The following is a 23,841-nucleotide window of genomic DNA, read 5'->3' as shown; positions in this document are numbered from 1 at the left end:
GGGCCTGTTTTATGCATACACTCTTTCTGGTTAAGATGGGGCTGTTTTATGCGTACAGTCTTTCTGGGAGAGCAACACAGGAGTTTCCTTGCAGATGGTCATCACATGCAATCAAAATCTGACCGAGAGGGATGGAGGAGGAGAAAAAAAGCTCACAATTTTAATGTTTGTGAAAATTTATTGTGATTTTCCATTCTTACATTACATTTACAATATTATACAGTTGAGTTTAACCAAAAAATCAGAGTCAGGATGGGAAACAAAAGATGGGGGGAAAGGGTGGAGGGGGGTATCTGATGCAGGATGGGGGGAGGGGGGGGGATGGTTGATGGGGAAACTGCTTGCTCATGTCGGTGTGCAGACCATATTAAATTCTTCAATTTCAATGGGCTCAACCCCAAACAAAAGTACAAGGGATTCTTAACCGTATTTAGCAGCAAGGGAGGAAGAAAAAAAGTCTAAAATAACAGCCACCATTTTAAAATTACTTCGGTTGTTGGGAAAAGGAAACAAAAACACACACACACACACACACACTCACACAATTAGGCAAAGCCTTACCAGCATGTTGTAATGCAGGTCTGTGATATATACTTTGTTCTGTGCACATGCAAACAGGTCAGAGAGGGTCCACATCGTCCATCACATCAAAACAGACGAGTACCTGCTGTTGTCATCCATAAAGAAACAAAACACCCCTAACATGTCTTCTTGGGGTGTGATAAGTACCGGTACACATATTGAACCGGACTGACAACAGTGGATGAGTAGCACTATGCCTGCAAGATGCAGACTGTTTGTTGTATGCAGTTAGCTGGTCAACATACGTATGGCCATGAAGCACCAGCTGGCCCAGGACTATGGTTGGTATGATACGTGCTTAAAACTGCAGCATGTAGGCTTCACACTTACAACAATGTTGTCATTCTGCTAAGGGTGCAATGTTTCAGAATATTCCAGAGCATTCTACAAATCTTTTTAAATGCAAAAAAACATTTAAAACAAAATCACAGAAAGCACAGAAATACAGGGAACCATAAGCTCGTCACCATTCCTTAAGAGTTATATTATTATAGTAGGTTTAAAGCGATTTAATTTCTGACCAAACCAAAATACTACATACATCTTTGCAATGAAGAAGTCTGATGTGACACAGAATGGGGATTGACATTCAATTTACCACCCTTTTGACCATGATTAGCAGCTAAGGACGACACTGAAATCCCCCCCAAATTATCAATTAAAAAGACAATTTTAAAATGTACAGATGAGAACAGAAAGGATCTCAGCCAACAGGCAGAGAAAAAGTCCATTAAAATGTTCACTAAATGACCAAACTTACAGAAAAACAAAGATAAAGAGTACTTGGCAAAACACAAAAATAAGCATCTTATGGCGACAGGAGCAGGGGCACAGAACAGCAGCAGATGAGACTTCTCCCCCACACATCCAGACAAAGCAGCTGGTGTGATGACCAGTCCTCTACAAACCACTGGCAGTGACCCTAAGTTACGCACAAAACGAGCGGTGAGCGGACACCAGCAGGCACACTGGGCTCTGACTCTCTTCAACTTCAACCTTTACAAATGCAACAGCCACAGGGGCTGAGCAAAAACATAAAAATGGTGTGAAGTGACCAATTGCATAATAAAAAAAAAAGTGCTGCCAGCGTGAAGACACCCAAAGGATAACATCCGCTGAGTGATCAAACACAGTGAGGAACACGAACACACACACACACACACACACACACACACACACACACTTCAGGGATGGGAATAGGGAAAGTTGTGAATGAAGTGAGGGATGAGCTGAAACTACTGTTCCATAGCGTCAGTAAAGCACCAAGGTGAAATAAAGCACGCACACACAAAACAACAGGTGCACAACAACACAAGCCCCGTGTGTATGAACACAGCTAAAGTGAGCCAAGAAAGAGAGAGAAAAGGAGGAACAACAAAAAATAACGAGGTAGTTTACATTTCTTCCTTTTCAGCCCTAAGTATTCAACATCATGAAAAGAAAAAAGAAAAGAAAACGGGCAGTTTGCTAAGGGAACCATGTCTGGAGCGAAGGGGTCACAGAGTCTTCAGCCAATCAGCTGACACAGAATCAGATTGTCTACAACACAGTCTGAGGATGAATCTGTGGACTCAAACAAGGGTGTGTGTGTGCGTGTGTGTGTGTGCGTGTGTGTACACGTGTGTGCTGTTAAAACTGAGGAGCTGCATAATAACCTCAATATGAGCCATGAAGGATTCATTTAGGGAACAAGAAGAGGATTCTTGTGGCACCAAAAAAATCTAAACAATGTATCAAAATATACTAAAAATAGCAAAGCTAATGACTAATACATTTCAGAATGCAATTCTGACATGTCTATGATAAAACAATGGACCTGGGTGAGTGTTATAAGTTATAAGACTCAGGAGTCGGTCTGTTACCGTAGAAACCACTCAGACTCTACAATGGCCATGGCAATAAGTAACAAGCACCAGATGTTTCTGCTCCACACATCATCAATGATCGTCACACATAAAACACACACACGCACACGCACACACACGGCTGGAGAGAGCATGAGCCCAGATTGGATAGCTCCTCTTGAGGCATGTTGGACACCTGGTCACTGACTGTGATCAAGACAAAATCAGCCACACACACACACGGAACCTCTACATGCATCTGAGACTCTATATGCGGAGAACATCGAAGAACAGAAAATCCCCCCAACCCCATTTGTCCTTTTTAAACTAGCCCATTTACTGCATCAGACCTTATCTGTATACTTTATTTGAATAGATAGTTTATGTATTATATAAAAAGGCTTCTTATGATTTTCACCAAGAGCAAACCACTTATAGTACAGCAGGAGGCCAGGCTAGACTGCCGCCTCAAAGACCCCACATACATGCCTACTGAGGAACTGGTGTGATGAATGAGTGGCCACTGGTTTTGAGATGGCTGGCGGGCTTCAGCTGGTGGGGGGGGTACAAATCTTCCTGTGGGTAGGTGTGGTGCTGTTGGCCTCCAAGCCCCAGCCGTGCATAAGCATGCCCAGTGGAGGGGGCTCTGTAGTGGGGGCCCAGATGGGCTCAGGTGCTGCCTCCACCGGGGCTTGGAGGGACGCCTTCCTGTCCAGGCAGTCCAGAGGAGAGGACGCAGAGGACAGAGGGAGGTGGTGCTCTGACGGCCATTGCTCCACCGTCCTCTCTCTCTCGCCATTCCCCTGTACCCCCATCACAAACAACCCCCCACCCGGATCTGTCTGTGTCTGTGTGATGGCGCTGATGTGTTAATCCTCTAGCAGGTCCTGGTCTAGGTCCATGTAAGGCTCGTCGATGTAGCTGGCTATGGCACAGGGAGAAGTCCTATCCTGCTCTAAGAGCACAGACACAGTCTCCTTCCAGAAGCTGAAGGGAATGCAGGAGCTCTGAGGACACACACACACACAGACACACACACACACACACACACATTAACACCAATTTCCAGTGGCCAAAAAAAAAAAACTTAGAATGCAGAGCCTTACATGGAAATACACAACGTGCACAACCATACACATTTTCAGGACTGTGTATACAATTTCCAGTGATTACTTGTGGCACTGATGTGTAACTTGCTGTAAATATTTGTACTCTATCTTTTTATAGGATATGCAGTATATATAGAGATTTCATTTAGGTGTACGGTAAATACATTGTTAAAGGTTGTGTCCATACCCATTGCTGGGGGATGAAATGAAAAGAAATGTTATAAAAGTATAAAAACTGTGTGTGTGTGCGTGTTTCTGCACTCTGATATGTGTGTGTGTGTGTGTGTGTGTGTAGGTGTGTGTAGGTGTGTGTAGGTGTGTGCGTGCGTGTGTGTGTGTGCGTGTGTGTGTTTCGGCGCTCACATTCTCCAGACAGGTGCTGTCCTTGTCCTTGTTGAGGTAGTGGTGCTGCCAAAAGCGCAGCAGGTTGTGGAAGTTGTTGAGGAGGCAGCCGGGGTACTTCTCAGCGTACTCCTTCTCCCGCAGCACGCCCAGGTAGAAGGGCAGCTTGGCCCGCCGCCGCGCCAGCATCAGGATCACCAGGCTGGTGTTCAGGCAGCTCACGTTCTCCTGCGGAGGGACAGACACCAGGGGGAGAGGCTGAGCATCAATAAAACTCCCTGCAGGACATCAGGAGGCTCACAGCAGCCGAGGTCAGGGATGGGGAGGAGCGTGTGGAATACAGACAGACATTCATAACATCGTTGTTTTTTTGTTTGTTTTTTTTTGGGGGGGGGGGGTTAAATCCATGACAAACTGGACACAACCATGGAGTGCATTTGTTTTTATGGTAAATAGGCTTGGTTGTTGATTGGCCCGTGTGGAAAATCCCCTACCTATTCGGTTATTAAGTCGTGATGCAATAATGGGATAATAAATCTCTTTCCGGGTCCAACGGCTTTCAGAGCCACTCGTTTTTCTCCATAGACAGTGAAAATAAACTATTTTTTTTCGCTATTCAGAGTAGCCTTTAAGAAAATTGCCATCCTACAACTCACTTGTTGCCTCAACCTAATAAAATCCTATTTTTCGTGGAAGCCTGGACGTTACCCTTAATTGTGTTGTCTGGCTGCACAGCTACAGTAACTATTCTGTTAAAGTTAAGCCATTTTGTTTTACTCTCACTAAAACGGAGGGGATGGTGACAAGGTTTACAAGTTGCGAAAACCGGCTACCTGCGCTGGTGAGCGTTTTTTGATGAAAAAGCTGTTGGACCCGTGAAATTACAGCATCATAAACTTCTCATTGTGCCTTTCAAATGCTACATAACCTATGACCGGATTCCATCCATCCATCCATCCATCCATCCATTCATGATATTCACTCTGTTTTGAACTACTTTTCTTTCTCTTAAAAGAGTCAGTTTTTAAGTAATTTCTTTTATTGAGGCAGTCTAGTTATTTTTGCACTACCACACAGAGATCTCATACATCCCATGAGGACTTCTAATGGGGCTGAAGGTGGTCTTGCCTGTGTGAGTGTCTGCACATTGATGATGTTGACCAGTCGGAAGAGGAAGGACAGCCGGTTCTCCACCCTGGCCATGTAGGAAAGGAGAGCGCACTCTGAGAGCACCTCCACCACTGCAACACACACACACACACACACACACACACACACACACACACACACACACACACAGTGAATACTCCACTTACACTTCTGGATAGGTGTTATTTTACAGCTCAATGAAGGCGTATCAGTCACACAACAAAAGCAGAACTCTCAAGCATGAACCTGAAAAGAAGATCTATGATATGAGCAGAGCATATGATTACGCATTTAGAAGTAACTGTAATGAAGCAGAGGGTGAGATGTGTAAGTGTGGCTGAGGGATGTAGTCTAGAGATCACACCTTTTACATCCCCCGTCTGGCTCTCGAAGCGGTCCAGAGAAAGCACAATGCAGCGCACCAGCATGTTGGAGTCCACCAGAGAGCTGTTGATCTGCGTCAAAAACATCTGGAACTGGAGACACACACACACACACACACACACACGCACGCACACACATACGCACACACACACACACACGCACGCACACACACACGCACGCACACACACACGCACGCACACGCAGTGTAAAGACAGTATTCCAAAATAATACACCTGGAAACGGCCAATGCTTCAAGCAGTAATGAGTCATCTGCTACACCTGTTCAGCCAAAGAGATTTTATAACAAGTACTCATCTAAAACAAATCTTACATGATTCAGCAGAAATCTGTGAAACTGAGGCATTCTGAATGTACAAATCCACAAAAAATGTGCATCAAAAATCACTCATCAGTTAATTACATTGAATACATCAATACAAGCCGGTGGCACATAAGCAGGGACTGGTACCTTCTCGTCTGTGTTGACGTAGTTGTTGAAGCGCTTGAAGGCGTCGATGTTGAACTTCATGAGCTCCCCCAGCAGGTCGAAGTAGCTCTGCAACACGTCCCTGGACTTACAGCCACTGTCGATAATGCAGAACAGGATGTGCTGCGCACACAGGACAGGAAGGGGTGGGGTCAACACAGGAAGCCATTTACTATGCAGTTTACATTAGAATAGTCATCCCTATTTAAATAAATAAATAAATGTACTTCAATTATTTTAAATGTGACCTAATGAGATCCCTGTACTGGTTAAGAGTGCACCCAGAGATAATGTGCAGAGTACGAGAGGATAGCTAGTATAGTATCTAGTATCAAGTGGGTTTAGTGGTTGGTTTAGAGATGGTGTAGAGTGAGTGCTGGTTTAGAGATGGTGTAGTGTGAGCGGGTTAGTTTAAAGATGGTGTAGTGTGAGAGTGTTGGTTTAGAGATGGTGTAGTGAGTGTTGGTTTAGAGATGGTGTAGTGAGTGTTGGTTTAGAGATGGTGTAGTGGGAATATTGGTTTAAAGATGGTGTAGTGAGTGTTGGTTTAGAGATGGTGTATTATGAGAGTGTTGGTTTCGAGATGGTGTAGTGAGTGTTGGTTTCGAGATGATGTATTATGAGAGTGTTGGTTTAGAGATGGTGTAGTGAGTAAGTGTTGATTTAGAGATGGTGTAGAGTGTTTAGAGAAAGTGTGCATTTGCTGAGTCCCCCCTGACCTCCAGCAGGCCTCTCTTGAGCAAGAACATCTGGTCAGCGTAAGAAGTAGCTCCCCTTAGGAAACTCTCCACGGCTCTCGCCTGCCAAAACCTGCACACACATCAATGAGGGAAGCAGACTGAATACCACAAAGAGGTGCAATCAAAATGGACTAGAGATTAAGATTAATGCAAACAAGCAGTGAGATGAGCGGATCGCCAGATTAAAAACAACAAGAAGTGGAGAAGAGCAAGATCACAGACAGGAAGTACAGAAAAAAAGTGAGAGATAGCAAAAGGGTGAGAGAGAAGGAGAGAGAGCGAGAAAAGGAGAGAGCGAAAGAACTAGACACTGACAGACAGGAATCACACTTAACAGACTTTTCTTTCTTAACTAACAGGTCTTTCTTTGATGGTTCTCACCTGAAGGAGGAGTCAGGCGGCTCTCTCTTCATGACTGTGAGCAGACGGGTGAGGAGGCCTTTTTTGCCATCACACACTAGACTCCTACACACACACACACACACACACACACAGCAGGGCAGATCAGTGTTAATCACAGATGACGCCACAGACCATTGCTATCAGTGCTGTCAGCTCTGATCATCTTCATGGCTAGCATCATGGTCCTTCTCCATGTCCAGACAATCACTTGACCTAGGTATCCACCTGATTGACTGACTGACTGATATCTCCGCACCTGCATTTCAAACAGGCTTCATCATCTCTCCACTTGATCTGACTGCCTCTGTACCTTTCCCTCCACCAGTTTTGACTGGTTCCATTTGACAGTCTTCACTTACAAAGTGCATTTCTAAATGTCTGCCCCTGACGTACTGTTCTCATGTTTGTGTGAAGGTTTAAGCTGAGTCCGGTGTTAGGATGTGGACCAGCGTACCTGTCTGTATTGACCAGGGCCTCCACCTCAGGAATGTTTGCCTTCAGAGAGATGGCACTCAGTTCATTCAGCTCCTGGCTGTTCAGCAACAGATATTTGTTTCTGAAAACAAACAAACACACAATGCTATATTTAGGTCTAAAACATGTGCAGCCTAAAAAGATCATATTCTAGATTATTAGCAAATATCAAACTACAACAGGTCCTAATCAACCATCTACTGTTTTAAGTACAGCAGAAATAAAGCTAAGTGAAAGGGTTTCTAATCAGACAACAAGGTTTACTCACTCGTGGTGATCGCTGAAGCTCTGCAGGAGCCTGAGGAACTGAATCTTGAAGGAGATTTCCTGTTAGAAACAAAGATGTGCACATGTGAATGGCCAACACCTTCAGAACCAATGAGAGAAATGTGCGGTGTGTGTTTGTTATGCTGTTTTTATATATATACACTGTTTTACAACAATTCTGGTGCAGCTTGTAGGATCGGGCACACACCTTAGCCATTAGCATAGCATGCAGAGGGTACACACAGAGAGGAGATATTCATATACGAGACCTACACAATATGCTAAATTATCTATGATAATACGTGTGTGTGCATGTGCACGCACGCACACGTACACTTAACACTGGGGACCTGAGGGGTATTCCAGAAAGCAGGTTTACTGGCTTAACTGGGTATGTTAACACAGAGTTAGCGGTAAACCTGGGATTTCAGTTCCAGAACGCTCAAATATGATCAGGCTATGTAAGTAACTATGGTAACATAGGCTCTGACCTTAACCTGGTAGGGGGTAGGTTTTGTTCAGGTTATGTTCAATTATGTTCGGTTATTTCAGTGCATGTTCAATCAGGCCGCTATTTTTACACTCGTCACACAATGGCGTTTCATTTTGACGAAGGTCCGATTGAAAAAGAAGCACAAAATCATGTAATATTCATCCGTGCAATTTACCGTGAGAGGGCGATAAGACCACGACATCACATGAAAGCCTATCCATTCTTTTCCAAACGAGTGTTTCAAGAGCGCTAGAGTTTTTCAGCTGAATCCTAAATATAGGCTTCTTGAAAAGCATTCTCCATCCCTACATTACGCATGGTGGATTAGAATAGAATAAAATAAATCTTTAATGTAGCTAGCCTACACCATAGTGGACATTTGTGTTTGGCTTACCAGACAGATGGACAAACAACATCTCAGACACATTGACGATATAATTAAAAAAAGTACAGTACAAAAAAGAGGAAACATAGCCTATAGAAAATTAATAAATAAGATTAAATATAGCTATACAGCTCAGCCGGGTAGGCTATGCATGTTGTCACTAAGTTTGGTTAAGAATGCTGATGGCATTTGGGATAAAATATTTTTTAATAGGCTACACACGCTCTCCGACTGGGAGTTTTTGTAGTGTTGGAGACGCAAAGCATATCGGCAAGCTGTCAGTCGGTGCGTAAAGTTTGCCTTGCGCTAAAGCAGTTCCTGCGCAACTTCATTCGTTTTCCTGGACACAAACCCACGAGGATCATTAAAGTGTAGTTTCACCAACTGGCAGGTCATCATCACTTATAAACTTTTCCAAATGTGCACCGAAATGTGTCCAATAGGCTACCCATGCCTTCCGACATTCACCCTTCCGATGATGGAGCGCAAAAGTTTAACTTGGCCCACAGCTGCAGAACCCGCGTTAAAATAGAAAATTACATTTGGAATTCTCAAAGAATTCTATGGCCCACTCAATCTGTGACAAGGTAGGCTAGTTTAAGAAAGCATCATTCAAAGCAGTCAATAGGCCTACACGTGATGTCCAGTGAATTATTTAATTGCGCTTTTGACATTAAATAGGCTATCTTAAACATACGCATTTACACGATCAGTTAGGCTATTCTCTGCCAAGCAAGGTCTCGGACGCAGGCGCTTAAGTATTACTCTTTTTTTGTTATTACAGTTCTCTCCTCCTCGTAAGCCTCGACTACTCCGCCTCTGAAAAATACGGTGCTCTTCCTTTCGCCGGTTTCACTCATGGTTTCGACTCTCAATAGATGATGCCTTTATAAGTTCGCCGTGAACGCGCACAACTCTAGGTTATCTAACACAGGGTTGATTGAACTAACTGGTAACCGGTGTTTTGGAACCGACAGCTCGGGTTTAGTCGCCACAGGTTCAGACAACCCAGAGGTTAAGTTTTATCTCAGTGTTTGTTAAACCTCCTTTCTGGAATACCCCTCTGCATAGTTGCCACAGTATAAGACATGAAGGAAAAGGACACTCTTGTGGCACCAAGAAAAACAATTACGTCTGTGTCTGTGTCTGTGTCGTGTTCATTACCGGGCTGCAGTCACAGTTCTCGTTCTGCCCATGTACCACATGGTTGGTGGGTGGGTATTTCCAGATGAGTTTGTCAAACAGGTTGTTGAGTCCTGGAATAAGACGGAACTCTGCCAGCATTTTGTGCACCTGGATGAGAAGCAACAGGTGGAGATAAACACACACATACACAGTCACTCACCCGACTCAGACACATGGTTCACACACTCACTCAAGCTCGTGGGTTGCCATATTATTACAAGTCTAGACGTATGACATTACATGCAGTACATAACACAGAGCAGTGTTCAATACACCAATGCTGAAGACAGAGCCAAACTCCTTTTCAGAATTCCTTGGTTTGTATCAATGGGTCAATTAAAATGGTGTAAAATTGTGTTTAACTGCAGTCACTGTACCATTGGCGGTATAAATAAACAAAGCTGCAAGGTGTATGTACTCATCAATGACAGTGAATTAGATTAACTTTCAGAGAAGACAGAGAGCCATTTACCAAAGTAGTAGTAGTGTCTGCTGGTCATTGTGTGTGTGTGTGTGTGTGTGTGTGTGTGTGTGTGTATGTGATATATACACTCCTCCGTGTAGTGTGTCCTATCTCTCCAGTGGAGCTGCTCACCATGTTCCTCTGTCGTCCCATGAGCAGCACACACAGCACGTAGAGCACCTCCACCTTGTACATGATCTCATGCACCGTCTTCATGGACTGGGGCAAGCGGTGCCGCAGGGGGCTCGCCACCAAACTGCCATCGTCCGAGGACTCTGCATAGCACAAAGCAACCAGCAGGGGGCGGTGAGAAGTACAGCAACACTCACAAGAGCAGGAACTTGAGAAAAAGCACATCACACTGAGACTGCAGGTCAAGAGTGTTCATTGCCCAGTCATACTGAGCCAGGTCCCATTACTGAAAGTCGTGTCTTATTGGCTCTCATAAATGACAGCAGACTGACCACTAGCTAGTGAGTTGACAGGGTGTTGTTATTCCAGTAAAACAGTGCAAATATTTTGATCTCAAGACATTCAATAAATGGGCTCATGTACTTGTCACTCTCGTGACAATGAAAGCAAACAAATAAAATCCATGAATGTTTTACACAAAGGAGGAATTTACAGAGAAGAGAGGATGACATATGGCCAATATTTGAAACTTTCCAACAAGTGTACTTTGAAATATACTTCCCGTTTTGGGTAAAAACCACTTCAACGCTGCCTATGGCTAAATACAGGCCGAAGTGCAGCCACACTAGTACAGCTACCTGTGCTGGAGAGCTCGGCCTCATCTGTGGCCATGAGCATGAAGGCGTCCAGCACCATCACATTGTCCAGCCAGCTGTACCAGTCCTCTAGCTCCCGTAGGAAACTGGAAGCCCCCGGGGCCTCGGACACCTTCCGCGTGGCCAGCTTACACAGCCGCTCAATGAAGCCAGGGATGTTCAGCAATGTCACTATACAGAGACAGAGATACATTACTGAAGGAACTAACGTGGACCTGTGTGTAGAACACCATGTATTTCTGCAGGGGATGGATGCTGAACGCTGATTCAGAACTCATGGGATTTGGACTAATCTAAGCATGTACTCAATGTTTCATAGTCTTTTACTGCATCCAATCCACCCATAACTAGGCGTCCAAATTGCTGACAGATTTTTCATTTAAATTGTATAAATTTCCCACATATATGTATAAAATAGGGTGCGAACAGACTAGACTTGACTAGAAAAGTTGGCTAGGGCACTTTTTTTCATTTGAAAACCTGCTGGCAGCAAAAAGCATAACAATGTGTGCTAATCACTAGCTAACATGCTAATTTTTCAAAATACTTCAGCTGTCGAGACAATTTGCGACAGGTCCAGTTTAACTACATGAATGAATATGGTGATTCAGCTTAACTTATATAGGTCATTGCATTCAAATTCGATGGTAATTTTGGTAAAAACTTTTTTCACTGCTACCGTCTCCATTTCTGCTGATTATGAACATCTCATTACTCAGCCTGTAACAGGTCAGCTATCAAAAAAAAAAAAAAATGTGGGCCGTTTTCTGAGGAGTTGAACTTTACTCCACTTTAAAGGCAAACTAGGCATACTATGCAGGTTTAGGTATTTTTGGCGAGTTTAGACCTCCCTCTAGAGACGCAATGTATTTATATGTTACTCTGCTATTGTAAATAGCAAACTTCTCGCGACTTATCCCCCCTGTACACAATGCAAATGCTTTTGTTGTGGAGGTGAAAGATTAACAACAGGCAAAAACTCCAAAGAGCTATATCTACTGACAAGGTAATGTTTCAGATTCTCACGAGTTTTGGCGGGGCGCCAATCTCGGAAGTTCCATGGCTGGTTTTCTCGGTAGGGATTCGCTATGTCTATGCTGTATAGCTATGCTGGTTCGTTTACTATCAAATTGGCTTCATAAAGGTGAAAATCCTGCATAGTGTGCCTTTAAAAAGACGCTCTGAACTGTAGCTGTAACAGCGTTTTAAAAAAGCTGAGGACTTTTTTGAAAACATGGTCTACTCCAAAGGATTATAATGCAAAACAGACACTGGAGGCTTCAAAAAAGAAGCCTAGTCTGAACACAGTCTTATATTTCCTAAACTCACAAATGCATTTCCCTATTAAGTGGCAGGGGAAGAACCGATAGTCTTCTGGTTTAGCTCACCCTGGTTCAGCTCAGCGCTAGAGGGGCTGGCGTTGCGTTTCTGCTGGGCGTTTTTGGCCAGGAGCGTGTGCTTGTCGTCGTTGCCGAGGTCTGGCTCAGAGATGGTGACCGAGAGGATGCGGCAGAAGTTGGCCAGCTGCTGCTGGTCGAAGCTCTGGACCAGGCCACACAGGTTGGGGATGTCCTCCAGCTGGATCATCTCCTATGGGGGGACAGAGCCCAAACAGAGAGGCTTTGGTCGTCAGAACAGCTCATTCAATGTTTGACTCAAGCCAAACCAGAGTGCTAGCCAATTTTCCCAAATCATAACTCTAGACTTTTCCCAAACTGATTACTTCTTCTAGACCTGTCTACTTTTTGTGGTTTTGGAAAGTTTTTTACAACTGTGTATTTTTGTTGGGATTTTTACTTATGACCTATGATATTTGTATATGTATATGCATCACTAGGAGCAACATTTCCAGACTTTTCCCACCCAAATTCCTTTCCTTTTCCAGGCTAGAAAATGGTAATTCATATTTCCATAACTGCGCAACAATCCTGCATATTGCCAAAACGTGCTTACAAAGTACTGTGCCATCTCTGCTATCATTGGAAGCCGCCACATATGGCGCAGATGTTGCTACTTATACTATTGGTAGTGTTGGAAGTGGAAAATAAAACTGAAAATGGAAATACTCGTTCTGTATTTATTCTAGATCTTCAATATGTTCTTGACAACCTCTGTTCTGGGTGTTTATTTTCACTAAAACCATGTTTACCTTTTTAATAGTTGTGTTATTCTTCAACCATGCTATCTGTTATGTGTTATTCTTCTCCCAACATTTGACCTGTGCAGAGCAACATGCCTTTGACCCTGACCTTTTTGACACCGAGTATGTCCTCAATGAGGGTGGCAGTCTGTAGAAATGTCTTCCTATTGGTCATCAGTGTGAAGAGGAACAGCACAAAGTCGTCCCGCGCCGCCAGGCTTTTGGTCACCCCTTCCGTCTAATGAAAACAAAGACAGCTGCTTTTAACAACAACGTGTTACATTTATATAGCGCTTTTCTTAACACTCAAAAGCGCTTCACAGGGAAGGGGGGGCCTCACTAACCACCACCAGTTTTGACTGACTGATCAGTCATAATGCTGAAGATGACATGATGATGTTGGAGGATGAGAGAAGGAGCTACTTTGAAATCTCATCTCACAGAGAGGATTGCTGCTTCACTTCATTATTTTACAGGACAAAAGTGCAAAACACTAAATTGATGTGGCTATACAGAAGACAACGTATCCATAATAACAACACTTATATAACAATACTAATATCTGTAACTTGAGAAAGGCACTGGATATATCAGGAGTACTTACACAGATACAGCAGTTGTAAAGAACACTAAGGCAGTCTTTCACCAGGTCGTCATTCACTGTAAGAACCAGACATTCACATGTGTTAGTCAGACTCACCCAGGGGTTACTGAACAGCTGGCTCTGCTGAATGATAACAGGAGCCATCACAGATAGAGTGGAGCTAGATTAAGTGCTCCCTTCGATTAGACTGTTTCTGGGTGATAAAGACAGTCCTGTCTACAGCAGTATTAAGGAAGGTTTGGATAAACCTGTGTGTGGTTTTATTAGACAAAGGACTTGACTACACTTGGTTGCGGATGTGTACACAGAAAGGCTGTGGACACCATGGAAGCATGGACTTTACGTCACTCAGACCCTAGCAGACCCTCGCATACTCGCATACTCGCGCAGACGCACAGAGTATACGGCTGGCCTGCGTGCAAGCTTACTCACTCTTGGGCTTCTTCTTCAGCGCGGTGAGGGTAGGTCGCATCAGAATTTCCACCAGCAGCTGTGGGTCGACAAAGGCACAAAGGGGGGGAGATTTATATCACAAAGATATATATACTCTTTGCTCAGAGAGCAAAAAAAAACGACCTGCAGCCCTGAACACACGAGAGACAGAATGTCTGTGGAATAATATTCCAAACCAGGGCCAAAGCAAACTCACGTCTACCCCACCGAACAAGTCGAAGGTGTACGTGTTGGGGAAGGAGGACTCCTGAACCGTCTTCCTGTCCTCCGTCACAAAAGACATGGCCTCCATGGACAGCAGGGAAGACAGCTCCTGCAAAGCCAAAAATCCCCATCAGATGAACGGCATCATTACAGTCAAATAGGCTCATCAATCACAGTATTCAGAGACATGGAAGCGTGGAGAGGGACAGAGTGAGCTAAACTGTAATTAATGTCAAGTTCATAAAGTTCATAAAGAGTCAAACGTCATGTTATAAAGCAATGCAAAAAACTCAGAGTGGAGAGTTGCGGTCAAAGGGAATGTAAGATTGAGATGCTGTTCCTGTTATTTTACATAGAAGATATTTTCCATATAAAGCCCATTTCACTGCAGTGAAATCAATCCCATTTCTACTTTAGCTCCCTTTGAAATGAAATCCAGACATTTGGCCTTTCTACCATCATGCCATCACAGCCATAGATGTTAAAAAGCTAGATACCGCATCGGGCTCCAGAACGTACGTAATAACGCCATCTTGGTGGACAATAACTGGAGGCCAATGGAGAAAAATGTGACTCTGACTGGAAATCAGACAGGTGCGGTATCTAGCTTTCAAATATCTATGATCACAGCTACACAGCAGGTACACCCTTGGATGCTTCCAAGAAAACAGATGAATTGCATGCTAGTCTTCACTGTGTGCTTTTGATTACAGAGCAGTCCCCAGCTGAGGATGGACACAGCATCAGATTTGATTTCTGGTGGATCTCACATTTACTTGCATTAACAACAGCAATGATGAGAGGTGTGCAGGCTGCCCATTTCCAATTTCCCTAAAACACAGGCAGGCAAATACAATCGCTAATACGGCATGGACGTGTATTTCTTTGGAATTGAGTAAACAACTGCATTTAAGACCTTCGTTTACGAGACTGCTACACTTCTGAAACAATTTGGTTAGAGTTTAATGCACCAACTTAAACTCAATTTCACTGCTAGTTACGCCCCTGCTGGATGTCATAAGACAATGAACCTTTTCCAGACCCACTCTCAATTGCAATTGATACGGTCTGCGTGTTAACCAGGCTACACTTGAGTCACAATGAATGCAATTCAATGCTGGTCTTACTTTTTTAGGCTAAAACTTTAGTCACAGCATGTACTTACATAACACGTACAGTGTATTCATTAATTAACTATTTAGTGCAGGGGGCCTAAGGGTACTTAAAATAGCACTGAACTCGTCTCACTCTCTCTGAGGGAGATGGAGGTCTGCTGTCCTTGCGGTGTGTGTGTGCAGCCGAATACCTTGAGCACGCTGCGCGTGTGTGTGAAGTCGCTGTTGAGGTGGCTACTCTCGTGCAGGCCCTGCAGGAGCACTGGGATACCGTGCCATTTGGCCAGCTTGTCTCGCTCCTGCAGCAGAGCCTCAGGGAGCTGAGGGGGAACACACACACACACACACACACACACAAACAGTAGTCCCAGATAAAAGAGCAGAATAATACATGTCTATCCATAACAAGTCAGTCATGTCACATAACATGACGGCTTTTGTCACCGTCACAGTGTCATTTTCAGTTGTACATCTTTGTGCTTTTTGTTTTGAATTTGTCTTTGTTTTTGTGTGTGTGTGTGTGTGTGTGTGTGTGTGTGTGTGTGTGTGTGTGCTTTATGAGTAACAGAAATATGAGTAATAAATGCTTCACTGCTCAAGTCCTAAAGTCCTAAAGCTCAGATGGTGGGGCACAAGTCATCTCCCATCGCCAATTGACCACACCCAGTCAAATATGATGAGACAATGTGATGAACACATTCATATTGGCCTAATCATGCTGTGAAGGAGTGGCTGACAAATCTAATTAGCAGTCTTGTTTTCTTTCATTTGTTTCACATGGGCCAGTAAGTTGTAGCTTAGATCTGGCATAGCTAATATTTGCATGGCTTGTCTGACAGTGAAAGCATAAACACAACACTACTGAGTGAAAGAGCTTGACATCATGCTGAACTGCCATTCACTACAGCGGACCAACAAGCTAGCCAGCCTTGAGATATTATAGATTATACAATATGAACATGTCAAGGCATACATAATGTTCACACACATTCTTCCCCTTTGAGATTGCCTATCAGATGTGCCTTGATGCTGTCACGTGACGTGCCTTCTCAAAAAAGCTCAACAAGACAGCCTAAACACTGACAACTCCTCCAATGCTACAGGAGTGGAACACTTCTGACGCTATTACATGCATGTTTATCAGTGACAAAAACTGTTTGTAAAAAGATGACATTGACAGTCACTTTCAAGGAATGCAGCATCACAGTTAGGGGTCACTAAGAAATAGAAGGCACAAATTGTGCAAGCTTTCAAACTAACTGTTTGCCAATATTTATAGCCTATGCTATACCACTATCAATTTGTTTTAGCAGGCCTTTCAGATGATTTTTTTGGGGTAAGGCCCACATTGCATTTGACGCCAATAAAGCATCCTGCGTGTCCACAGAGCAGCTTTCAGAAGGCTGCAGGCTTTAGAGAAAGCCCATCTATTGGTGGGAACCAAGCCTGGGAGTCTGGATGGGTCATTGAGGGACATGTTCTATTGCATTCAGATGGGTCTGTGTGCAAGACGGCCCAGATGTCCAAAAAAGTGCTGCCCCAGGCTCCCGGGAAATGTGCTCTTCATTTCAAGTAGGCCCATGAGAGGCTGTCTCACAAAAGCCTTTATTCAACTGTCCAATCACTCACACAGAATAAAACTAAGCTTGGCGTTTGGGCTGCTGCAGGTTTTATATAGCAGTTATATGGTTCTTGATACAAGGGGACACATTTAACACTTATTCTAACAGTGGGGAAAACAACACACTTGCCAGGGGATAAGTTTATTTTCTTTTTAGGCAGTCTGGTGCGAAATGACAAAATGAATGGCTCCATCCTCTATATGCTAACTGTGTGTAGTGCACCAACGTCAACTACACGTTGCAGAGTATTCCACAAACACAATAATTCCTCCCTGGTATGAGAATTATTCTGTACAGAGCAAAGTTAAACGCCTTAAAGCTCTCGTGCATTATGTGCACTCGACTGTAACAGTAACTGATTACAACCGAAACTAAAAACAGATAGAAACAAATTAATCTGACACCAGCAGATGAATAACACCATTTATAACTGGCAGTACTGAAGTAAAAACAACTATGCACTAAACATATCTGTAAACTCAATTATAAGGTACAGGTGACAAACATCCCACAGTGGACATTTAAAGATAATAATCCAATCCAATCTAGCTACTTTCTACTGTTTACAGTTAGCTGGGTGACGTTACCTTGCTAGCGAGTTTGATAGCAGAGAGCTAACTTACAATATCTTCACATGCACACACTTGCTTGTTAGATTAGAGTCATAACAGCAGTCGGAAACAAAGTAGGAGTAGAACATGTCTACTAATGAAATTATCAAAGTATGTTGCTGCCAAGGGATAGTTTAGTAACTGTCTCAAGTAATACAGTTTTCGTTATTGCTTAGGCTACGTCAACTGCTAGCAATAGCAAGGATTTACCAATCCTTGGTTGTAACGTTAGCTGTGGTTTGTTCTAACATGTTTCTGTAAGTATACACCCTAAACAAAACCCTATGTGATTCATAAAGCCAGTTAGCTATTATATAAATAAATGGCAATGACGGTAACGGTGTCTTCTGACCATAATGTAAATTACATATTGTTGCAAGCATATGCCAGCAAGCATACAAAGCAAACTCTGGTACAAGTTTAGGCTAATGTTAACGCTGCTACCTAGCCATGTAGCTAATAGTAGCAAGCTCCCTATTGTCAAGTAAACCCTCATTCAGTACAAGACATCGCTCCAAATGTGTCCTACCTGAGTCCCTCGACTAAATCCTTGTCCTGTGATCTGGCTCTGTCTGATATTTGTGATTATATTCCCATTACGGCTCTTTCGTCTTGCCCCCTTACAAGGGGACTCAGACCCCAATTGCGTCGCCATTACCTTTTCTTCCTGTACTATACCAAACAGGAAGTTAAAAACACACTTTAAAGGAGCCGAAGCATGATGTCACACAACTTCCTTTTTTATTTTAGCTTGTCAAGTTTGGTAAATGTAAACATTGTATCAAACTGTAACGTTTTAAAAAGGCCCCAAGTGTTGTTACACTGTCTTAATTACACCAACCCACAAATAGGCTATTTAAAAGATTTTTTTAAAGTCTAATAAGATAGGGATGTAGGCCTACACACCAAAAAAGAAAAAGGATAGGCTAGTTCACTTAAGATATGTTACTGTGTCTGGTTTTAAAAACGACTTTTTACCCAAAACCTCGGATCTGTTTTTTTTAAGCACTGCATTAGACTACTAACCTACATGCAACGCATAGAGCTATCAATGACATAAAAAATGGCAAAAGAGTGTAGCCTATGAAAAGAAAAAGATAGTGATATTTTTTACATTCCCTTTAATTTAATGTTATATTGGCCTAATATGTACTTTCTACATCTTCCCTTTATAATCTTAACCAACCTCTTTGTGTAGAGGCTGAGCAGCTCTGACTGAGCAGCTTTTGTATCCTCTGGGTCTTCTTTGAACCCATTGTTCTGGGCATATTTATCCACAATTTACCATGCAGATTTCTGCACAGGTTTTCTATTACATTAAAGTTTGTTTTGCAATATCTTGGTCATTTTATTTTTTTTATTGTTTAATCTTCCATGTATTCGTCAAATAGGTTGCCTTTGACATGAGGCCATTTGGATTTGTATCTAATTGGTATATTTTTTAAGTAAAGGCATTTTTTGTATCAGTACCACACTTTTCCATACGTGGGGTCAAAAATGATTTCACAGGTTAACCCTAGGAACCTTTGATTTTTATCAACTGTGACTATTAGGTATACATTTACTGATGTATTATCAACAACTTTTCATAACATATAAATGTAGGTGTCATAGGAAATTACAAAAAAACTGCATGTTGCCCTGAGGCAACATTGAACCATAACGGACTGGCATATGGCCATACCAAATTTACTAAGTAGGGAAGAACCTATATATGTGAAGTGCATGAGTGTGCTTCATGAAGTTTTATAGAATGCCATCACTATGGTTGAGTATGTGCCTTAACTATCATACAAACATCCATGGCTTTTTGGAGTTGCTGTGAAGCTACAGACTTGCTACCCTGTACCCTGTAGCCCCAAGTTTGACAATCTAAGTGTTTGAGGCCTGACTGATCCCTCTATTTGCTATAGGCCTAGCCTCTGTGTTTCTCTTTTGAGGCAAATTGCTTACTAAACTTTCAGAAAGTCAAGTACAGGTCTCAGAGGGAAAGTGGATGTTGTAATGTGTGTGTGTATAAGTGTGCATCAGTATGCATACATGAGTATGCATGGGTGTAAGTGTGCAAACTCATGGATATGTGTGAGTGTGTGGTTGTGTGTGTATATACTGTACCTGAGAATGCCTGGGGAGATTTATGGAGCTTTTAACTAGTAAATAACAGTGATTTTGATTATTTCATATGATAATTTGTATTATTATAGCTTCATATCTGTAAAATATTGATTTACATTCCGCAATGGTACAATGTGGCCTGGGGGCAAAAACTGAGTTTAAAATGAGATTTTTGTTAACCAGATTGAAAACCAGATAAATATTTTGTGTTAGTGTTAAGTTATAAGGACAGGTGTTTTACATTAATAAGTTAGCTTTAATTCTTAAAAATAGGAATTATTTACCTTTTTACTATTATGGTACAATGTTGCCATGAGGCAACCAATCTTAAAAATATATAAAAATTAAAAACATTATAAATATTATTATTATTATTATTATTATTATTATTATTATTATTGTTCTCATCATTATCATCATCATCAAATCATCATCTTTAACCACAATTAAATACATTTCTTAAGTTTACAGTATAAAACACATTAATTCTAATTGAGGTCATTTTTGACCCCACTCATGGAAGAGTGTTGGTAGGTCATGCATCTAAGGGTTAAGGTTGCAATGTTAGGGAATGTTAGCATAACATTCTGGGAAGGTAACAAGAAACCAAAAGCTAACGTTTATAGAATATTAAAGGAACCATATGTAAAAAAAGTATTTCAATTAATCATAAAATGGCCCTGATATGTCACTAGACATTAAGAAATTATGTTCATTTCAAATAATTATATCACTGACAACAGTAGTCCGGCCAGGATATTGGCATTTAAAAAGTGAAGTTGCAGCCCTTAACTGATGTTGATGTTGTGTTTTGTCATGTCATGTTGTGTTTTGGCCTGATGCGCCAGCGCCACCCTCTACTTATCTACTAATCACATAGTCAGTAGTGTTTTGGCATCCGGGTTGGCAACCTTGGAGGGGGAGGGGATACACCGCTCTACAGTAATTTGAAAGTGATTGCAGTACCAGTTTTGGCCACAATCTTACATATGGTTCCTTTAAGAAAACTTTCCATGGGAACCATGGTTCATCCAAAATCTAATCTTCAGGGAACATTCCCGCAATTGTTATTATTGTCTCATGATGAGACCAAAGTCAAATTATTTGGTCATACTTTGGACATGTCACATGCAAGAAAGAAAACTGCCCATGAGGAGAGGCAAATACCAGTAGATTCCCAGTTAAAGTGAAGGCTCCTGATGTTTGCGTGCATCAGACACTGGGTCTCTGCATGAGGTGGGGGATACAATTTCATTGTGAGGCCACTGCACATATGAGAAATAAAGAACCCGAACTTGAATGCAATGCAATATCAAAAGATTTTTTAAAACAAAGTGTATCCACAGTCAAAAAGCTAAAAGGCAGTGAATGTTTCATTAAAGAGATGAAAGTGTTAATATTCTTTAAAAAGGAGTCTGCACACTTCTTGATTCTTTTCTTTCTTTTGTTTCATTGAGTCATGCTTGGCTTAGATTAACTTTTAGAAACGTTAATTTAAGCCAAGCATGACAAATAAAACAAAAGGGGGAAAAAATCATGAAGTGTGTGGACTATTTTGTTGTTTCTGTCCTGCACCTAGGATGTGCATATTGCACAATGTTCTCTACTGACTGAGATGAAAGTTTTGGCTTGGGCTTCCCAGTCTCCATACTTGATTATTATTGAAAATGTGCACAGATTTTTCAAGAAGGCCATACATGGCCTACAGTAAAGTGTCTCTAGATTTGTGACAAATGAAAGAAGAACGGGCTCAAATTACACCTGAGACGATACAAAAGCTGCCTAGAGGGTACATGAAGATACTGGAGGAGGTGAAAAGGACAAAGGGAATACAAAGCATTACAGAACATTTCATAAAGGAAAGGTGTCTGCAAAATCCCATAACCATAAAGGAGGGGGATGCAAACGTTTACACTGGTATAATTTTCACACACTTTAGCCATTATTGTTACTTTTATTGATGAAAGATGCAGACTGTGCATTAAATACTGTGTCATTTTAGAGTAAGAGGATGCAGACTTTTGCACTCAACTGTATCTAATATAGACCTACTATAGTGCAACTAGGGATTTGTCCTTAACCTGCCTGCAAATGTCAGTCTGTTACACGATGCGTTCATTTGCCGTCCACATCAGGAAATCCCAACAAAACATTTAAGAATGAAAATAGAATAAATATAATCAGTGGCCAGATCTGGAAGTTTCAGCCAAGATGTTTTTTTGTCTTATTTGTAACAATTCAGCTGAACAGCTAAATGCAAAAAAAACTCTTGAATAAATGAATACTTCCAAACGGAAAAATATAATTATTTACCCTGAAAAGTATCAGCCTATAAACAGACACAGAAGGGGGTAGCCTACATTTGTTGCTCATGTCATCATCATGAGTGAACAAGTACATTCTTTTGGAACACCCTTTTAGAATCCTACCTAACATAGTAACAGCACAATTGACCTGTCGCTAAGCGCCACCCTTAGAACGCTGATGAGCCAATGACAGTCCAGCCTGAACAGGACTCGGACATCAGCTCGGACAACTCCATAGGAAACAACAGGGAGCAGGCATAAAATGGCAAATTAATGGTTATTTATGGAGTTTATTAACTCAAAAAACCCCGACGGATAACCATGGTCAAACGTTTTGCATGGGGGACGTGTAATACTGATAGCCGGTACCCCGAGAGGCTAGAAAACGGGGTAGGCCTATATTTTAATTTCATTCAACAGTAGGCCTATCCTACAGGACGTCTCTCGCGTTTGCAACAGCTCGACATAATCTAGGCTACTAAGCCAACAACGTGGGCACATGTTCCCTGTTAAATCCCAAGATGAAAATGCTCATTAACCAACTACTATATTCTTACTACATCAAATATTAATGTAACCTAACATATCTTTGTATCAATCATGCGCGGATCTACGGGGTGGCAAAGGGTGGCAACTGCCACCCCTGGGACACAGTCTTGCCACCCCTGTTGCCACCCCATTTAAAAAAGTATATTTTATGTTCATACATGTTGGACTGTGAGAAGGTGTGAAACCCGCACCAAACTCCTCTCAAACACAAATCGCCGATTTAGAATCCCCCGCTCCCTCACAATGGTTTCACCCAAAGATTCTAGAACAGAGCTCTGTTCTAGAATCTTTGGTTTCACCCATCACCATCAGCGCAGTGACCCCCGCGAAATTTCACCATTGGCAGCAGATTGCACAGTGCATGCAACTATGTGTCAACGGTCTGTAGGCCTACAACGAAGTGGTAAGTTTGACCACCAATTCGAAAAAGTCCATAATCAGACCCATAGTCAGTCCATAAATCAGTTAACCCGGCAACAACCTCACTGTTAGTCTACGTCATTTACATCCGCAAGACTGTCTCATCGAATTTTTCGATGATGGTCAGGTCAGATAATAAGGGCATGCTCATGCGTAGCTTAACGTTTAACGTTTTAAGTCTAAAGTCTATTTGTGTGTTTCGCTAGTTTATAACCTTTGATTGTAAATACTGCTGTCGATGTCAACCCATTAATACACGTGATAATTCAACACGGGTTCTCAAAATTGTCATGCATCCACTTTCCCTGCATCTATGACTATCTAAATTTGGTCGATAGGCCTATGTCAAATCAAACTAGAATATCTAATCGGTGTCAAGCTGGTGGCGGTTGTGTTTTTCTTTTTCCTTTCTTTTCATACACGGTGTAAATCAATCTACACAAGTAAAAGTACAGTTACATGACTGAAATTCTACTCAATTACAATAAGTAAAAGTAGCCTACTATTTTCAAACAAACCCTACTCAGAGTAGGCTAGGCTAGACGTTTGATGATGTCAAAGCACATCACATATGAAGCTTTGTGCATGAGTGAATTGCTTAGATTCCA

General features: G+C 42.2%; 1 protein-coding gene across 5 annotated transcripts in view; it reads right to left on the bottom strand.

Moving 5' to 3' along the window:
• trpc4apa (transient receptor potential cation channel, subfamily C, member 4 associated protein a) overlaps window positions 1–18,505 on the bottom strand; it is a 28,097-nt gene extending 9,592 nt beyond the window's left edge. For 2 of the 5 annotated variants that reach the window (XR_006031210.1, XR_006031209.1), the window contains exons 1-19: window positions 18,373–18,505; window positions 15,802–15,930; window positions 14,488–14,604; window positions 14,271–14,328; window positions 13,839–13,894; window positions 13,344–13,472; window positions 12,483–12,684; window positions 11,077–11,265; window positions 10,439–10,581; window positions 9,823–9,951; window positions 7,782–7,840; window positions 7,494–7,595; window positions 7,019–7,102; window positions 6,617–6,707; window positions 5,880–6,020; window positions 5,391–5,502; window positions 5,006–5,118; window positions 3,899–4,105; window positions 1,730–3,433 (exon numbers count right to left, since the gene is read on the bottom strand). Coding sequence is in view for 1 of the 5 variants with exons in the window: in XM_042089256.1 (XP_041945190.1) it covers window positions 3,296–3,433; window positions 3,899–4,105; window positions 5,006–5,118; window positions 5,391–5,502; window positions 5,880–6,020; window positions 6,617–6,707; window positions 7,019–7,102; window positions 7,494–7,595; window positions 7,782–7,840; window positions 9,823–9,951; window positions 10,439–10,581; window positions 11,077–11,265; window positions 12,483–12,684; window positions 13,344–13,472; window positions 13,839–13,894; window positions 14,271–14,328; window positions 14,488–14,604; window positions 15,802–15,930; window positions 18,373–18,498 (2,325 nt within the window). In the remaining 4 variants the exon portion in view is untranslated. Of the gene's footprint in view, window positions 1–158; window positions 3,434–3,898; window positions 4,106–5,005; window positions 5,119–5,390; window positions 5,503–5,879; window positions 6,021–6,616; window positions 6,708–7,018; window positions 7,103–7,493; window positions 7,596–7,781; window positions 7,841–9,822; window positions 9,952–10,438; window positions 10,582–11,076; window positions 11,266–12,482; window positions 12,685–13,343; window positions 13,473–13,838; window positions 13,895–14,270; window positions 14,329–14,487; window positions 14,605–15,801; window positions 15,931–18,372 lie in introns of those variants that run through there. The other 3 variants (XR_006031208.1, XR_006031207.1, XM_042089256.1) reach the window with 2 other exon arrangements.
• Window positions 18,506–23,841: the final 5,336 nt, after the last annotated feature.

The sequence above is a fragment of the Alosa sapidissima genome, chromosome 4, assembly GCF_018492685.1.
Source record: "Alosa sapidissima isolate fAloSap1 chromosome 4, fAloSap1.pri, whole genome shotgun sequence".
NCBI lineage: Eukaryota > Metazoa > Chordata > Actinopteri > Clupeiformes > Clupeidae > Alosa > Alosa sapidissima.
Note: the sequence above shows the minus strand (reverse complement) of the source record. Positions and strands in the feature narration are given on the sequence as shown.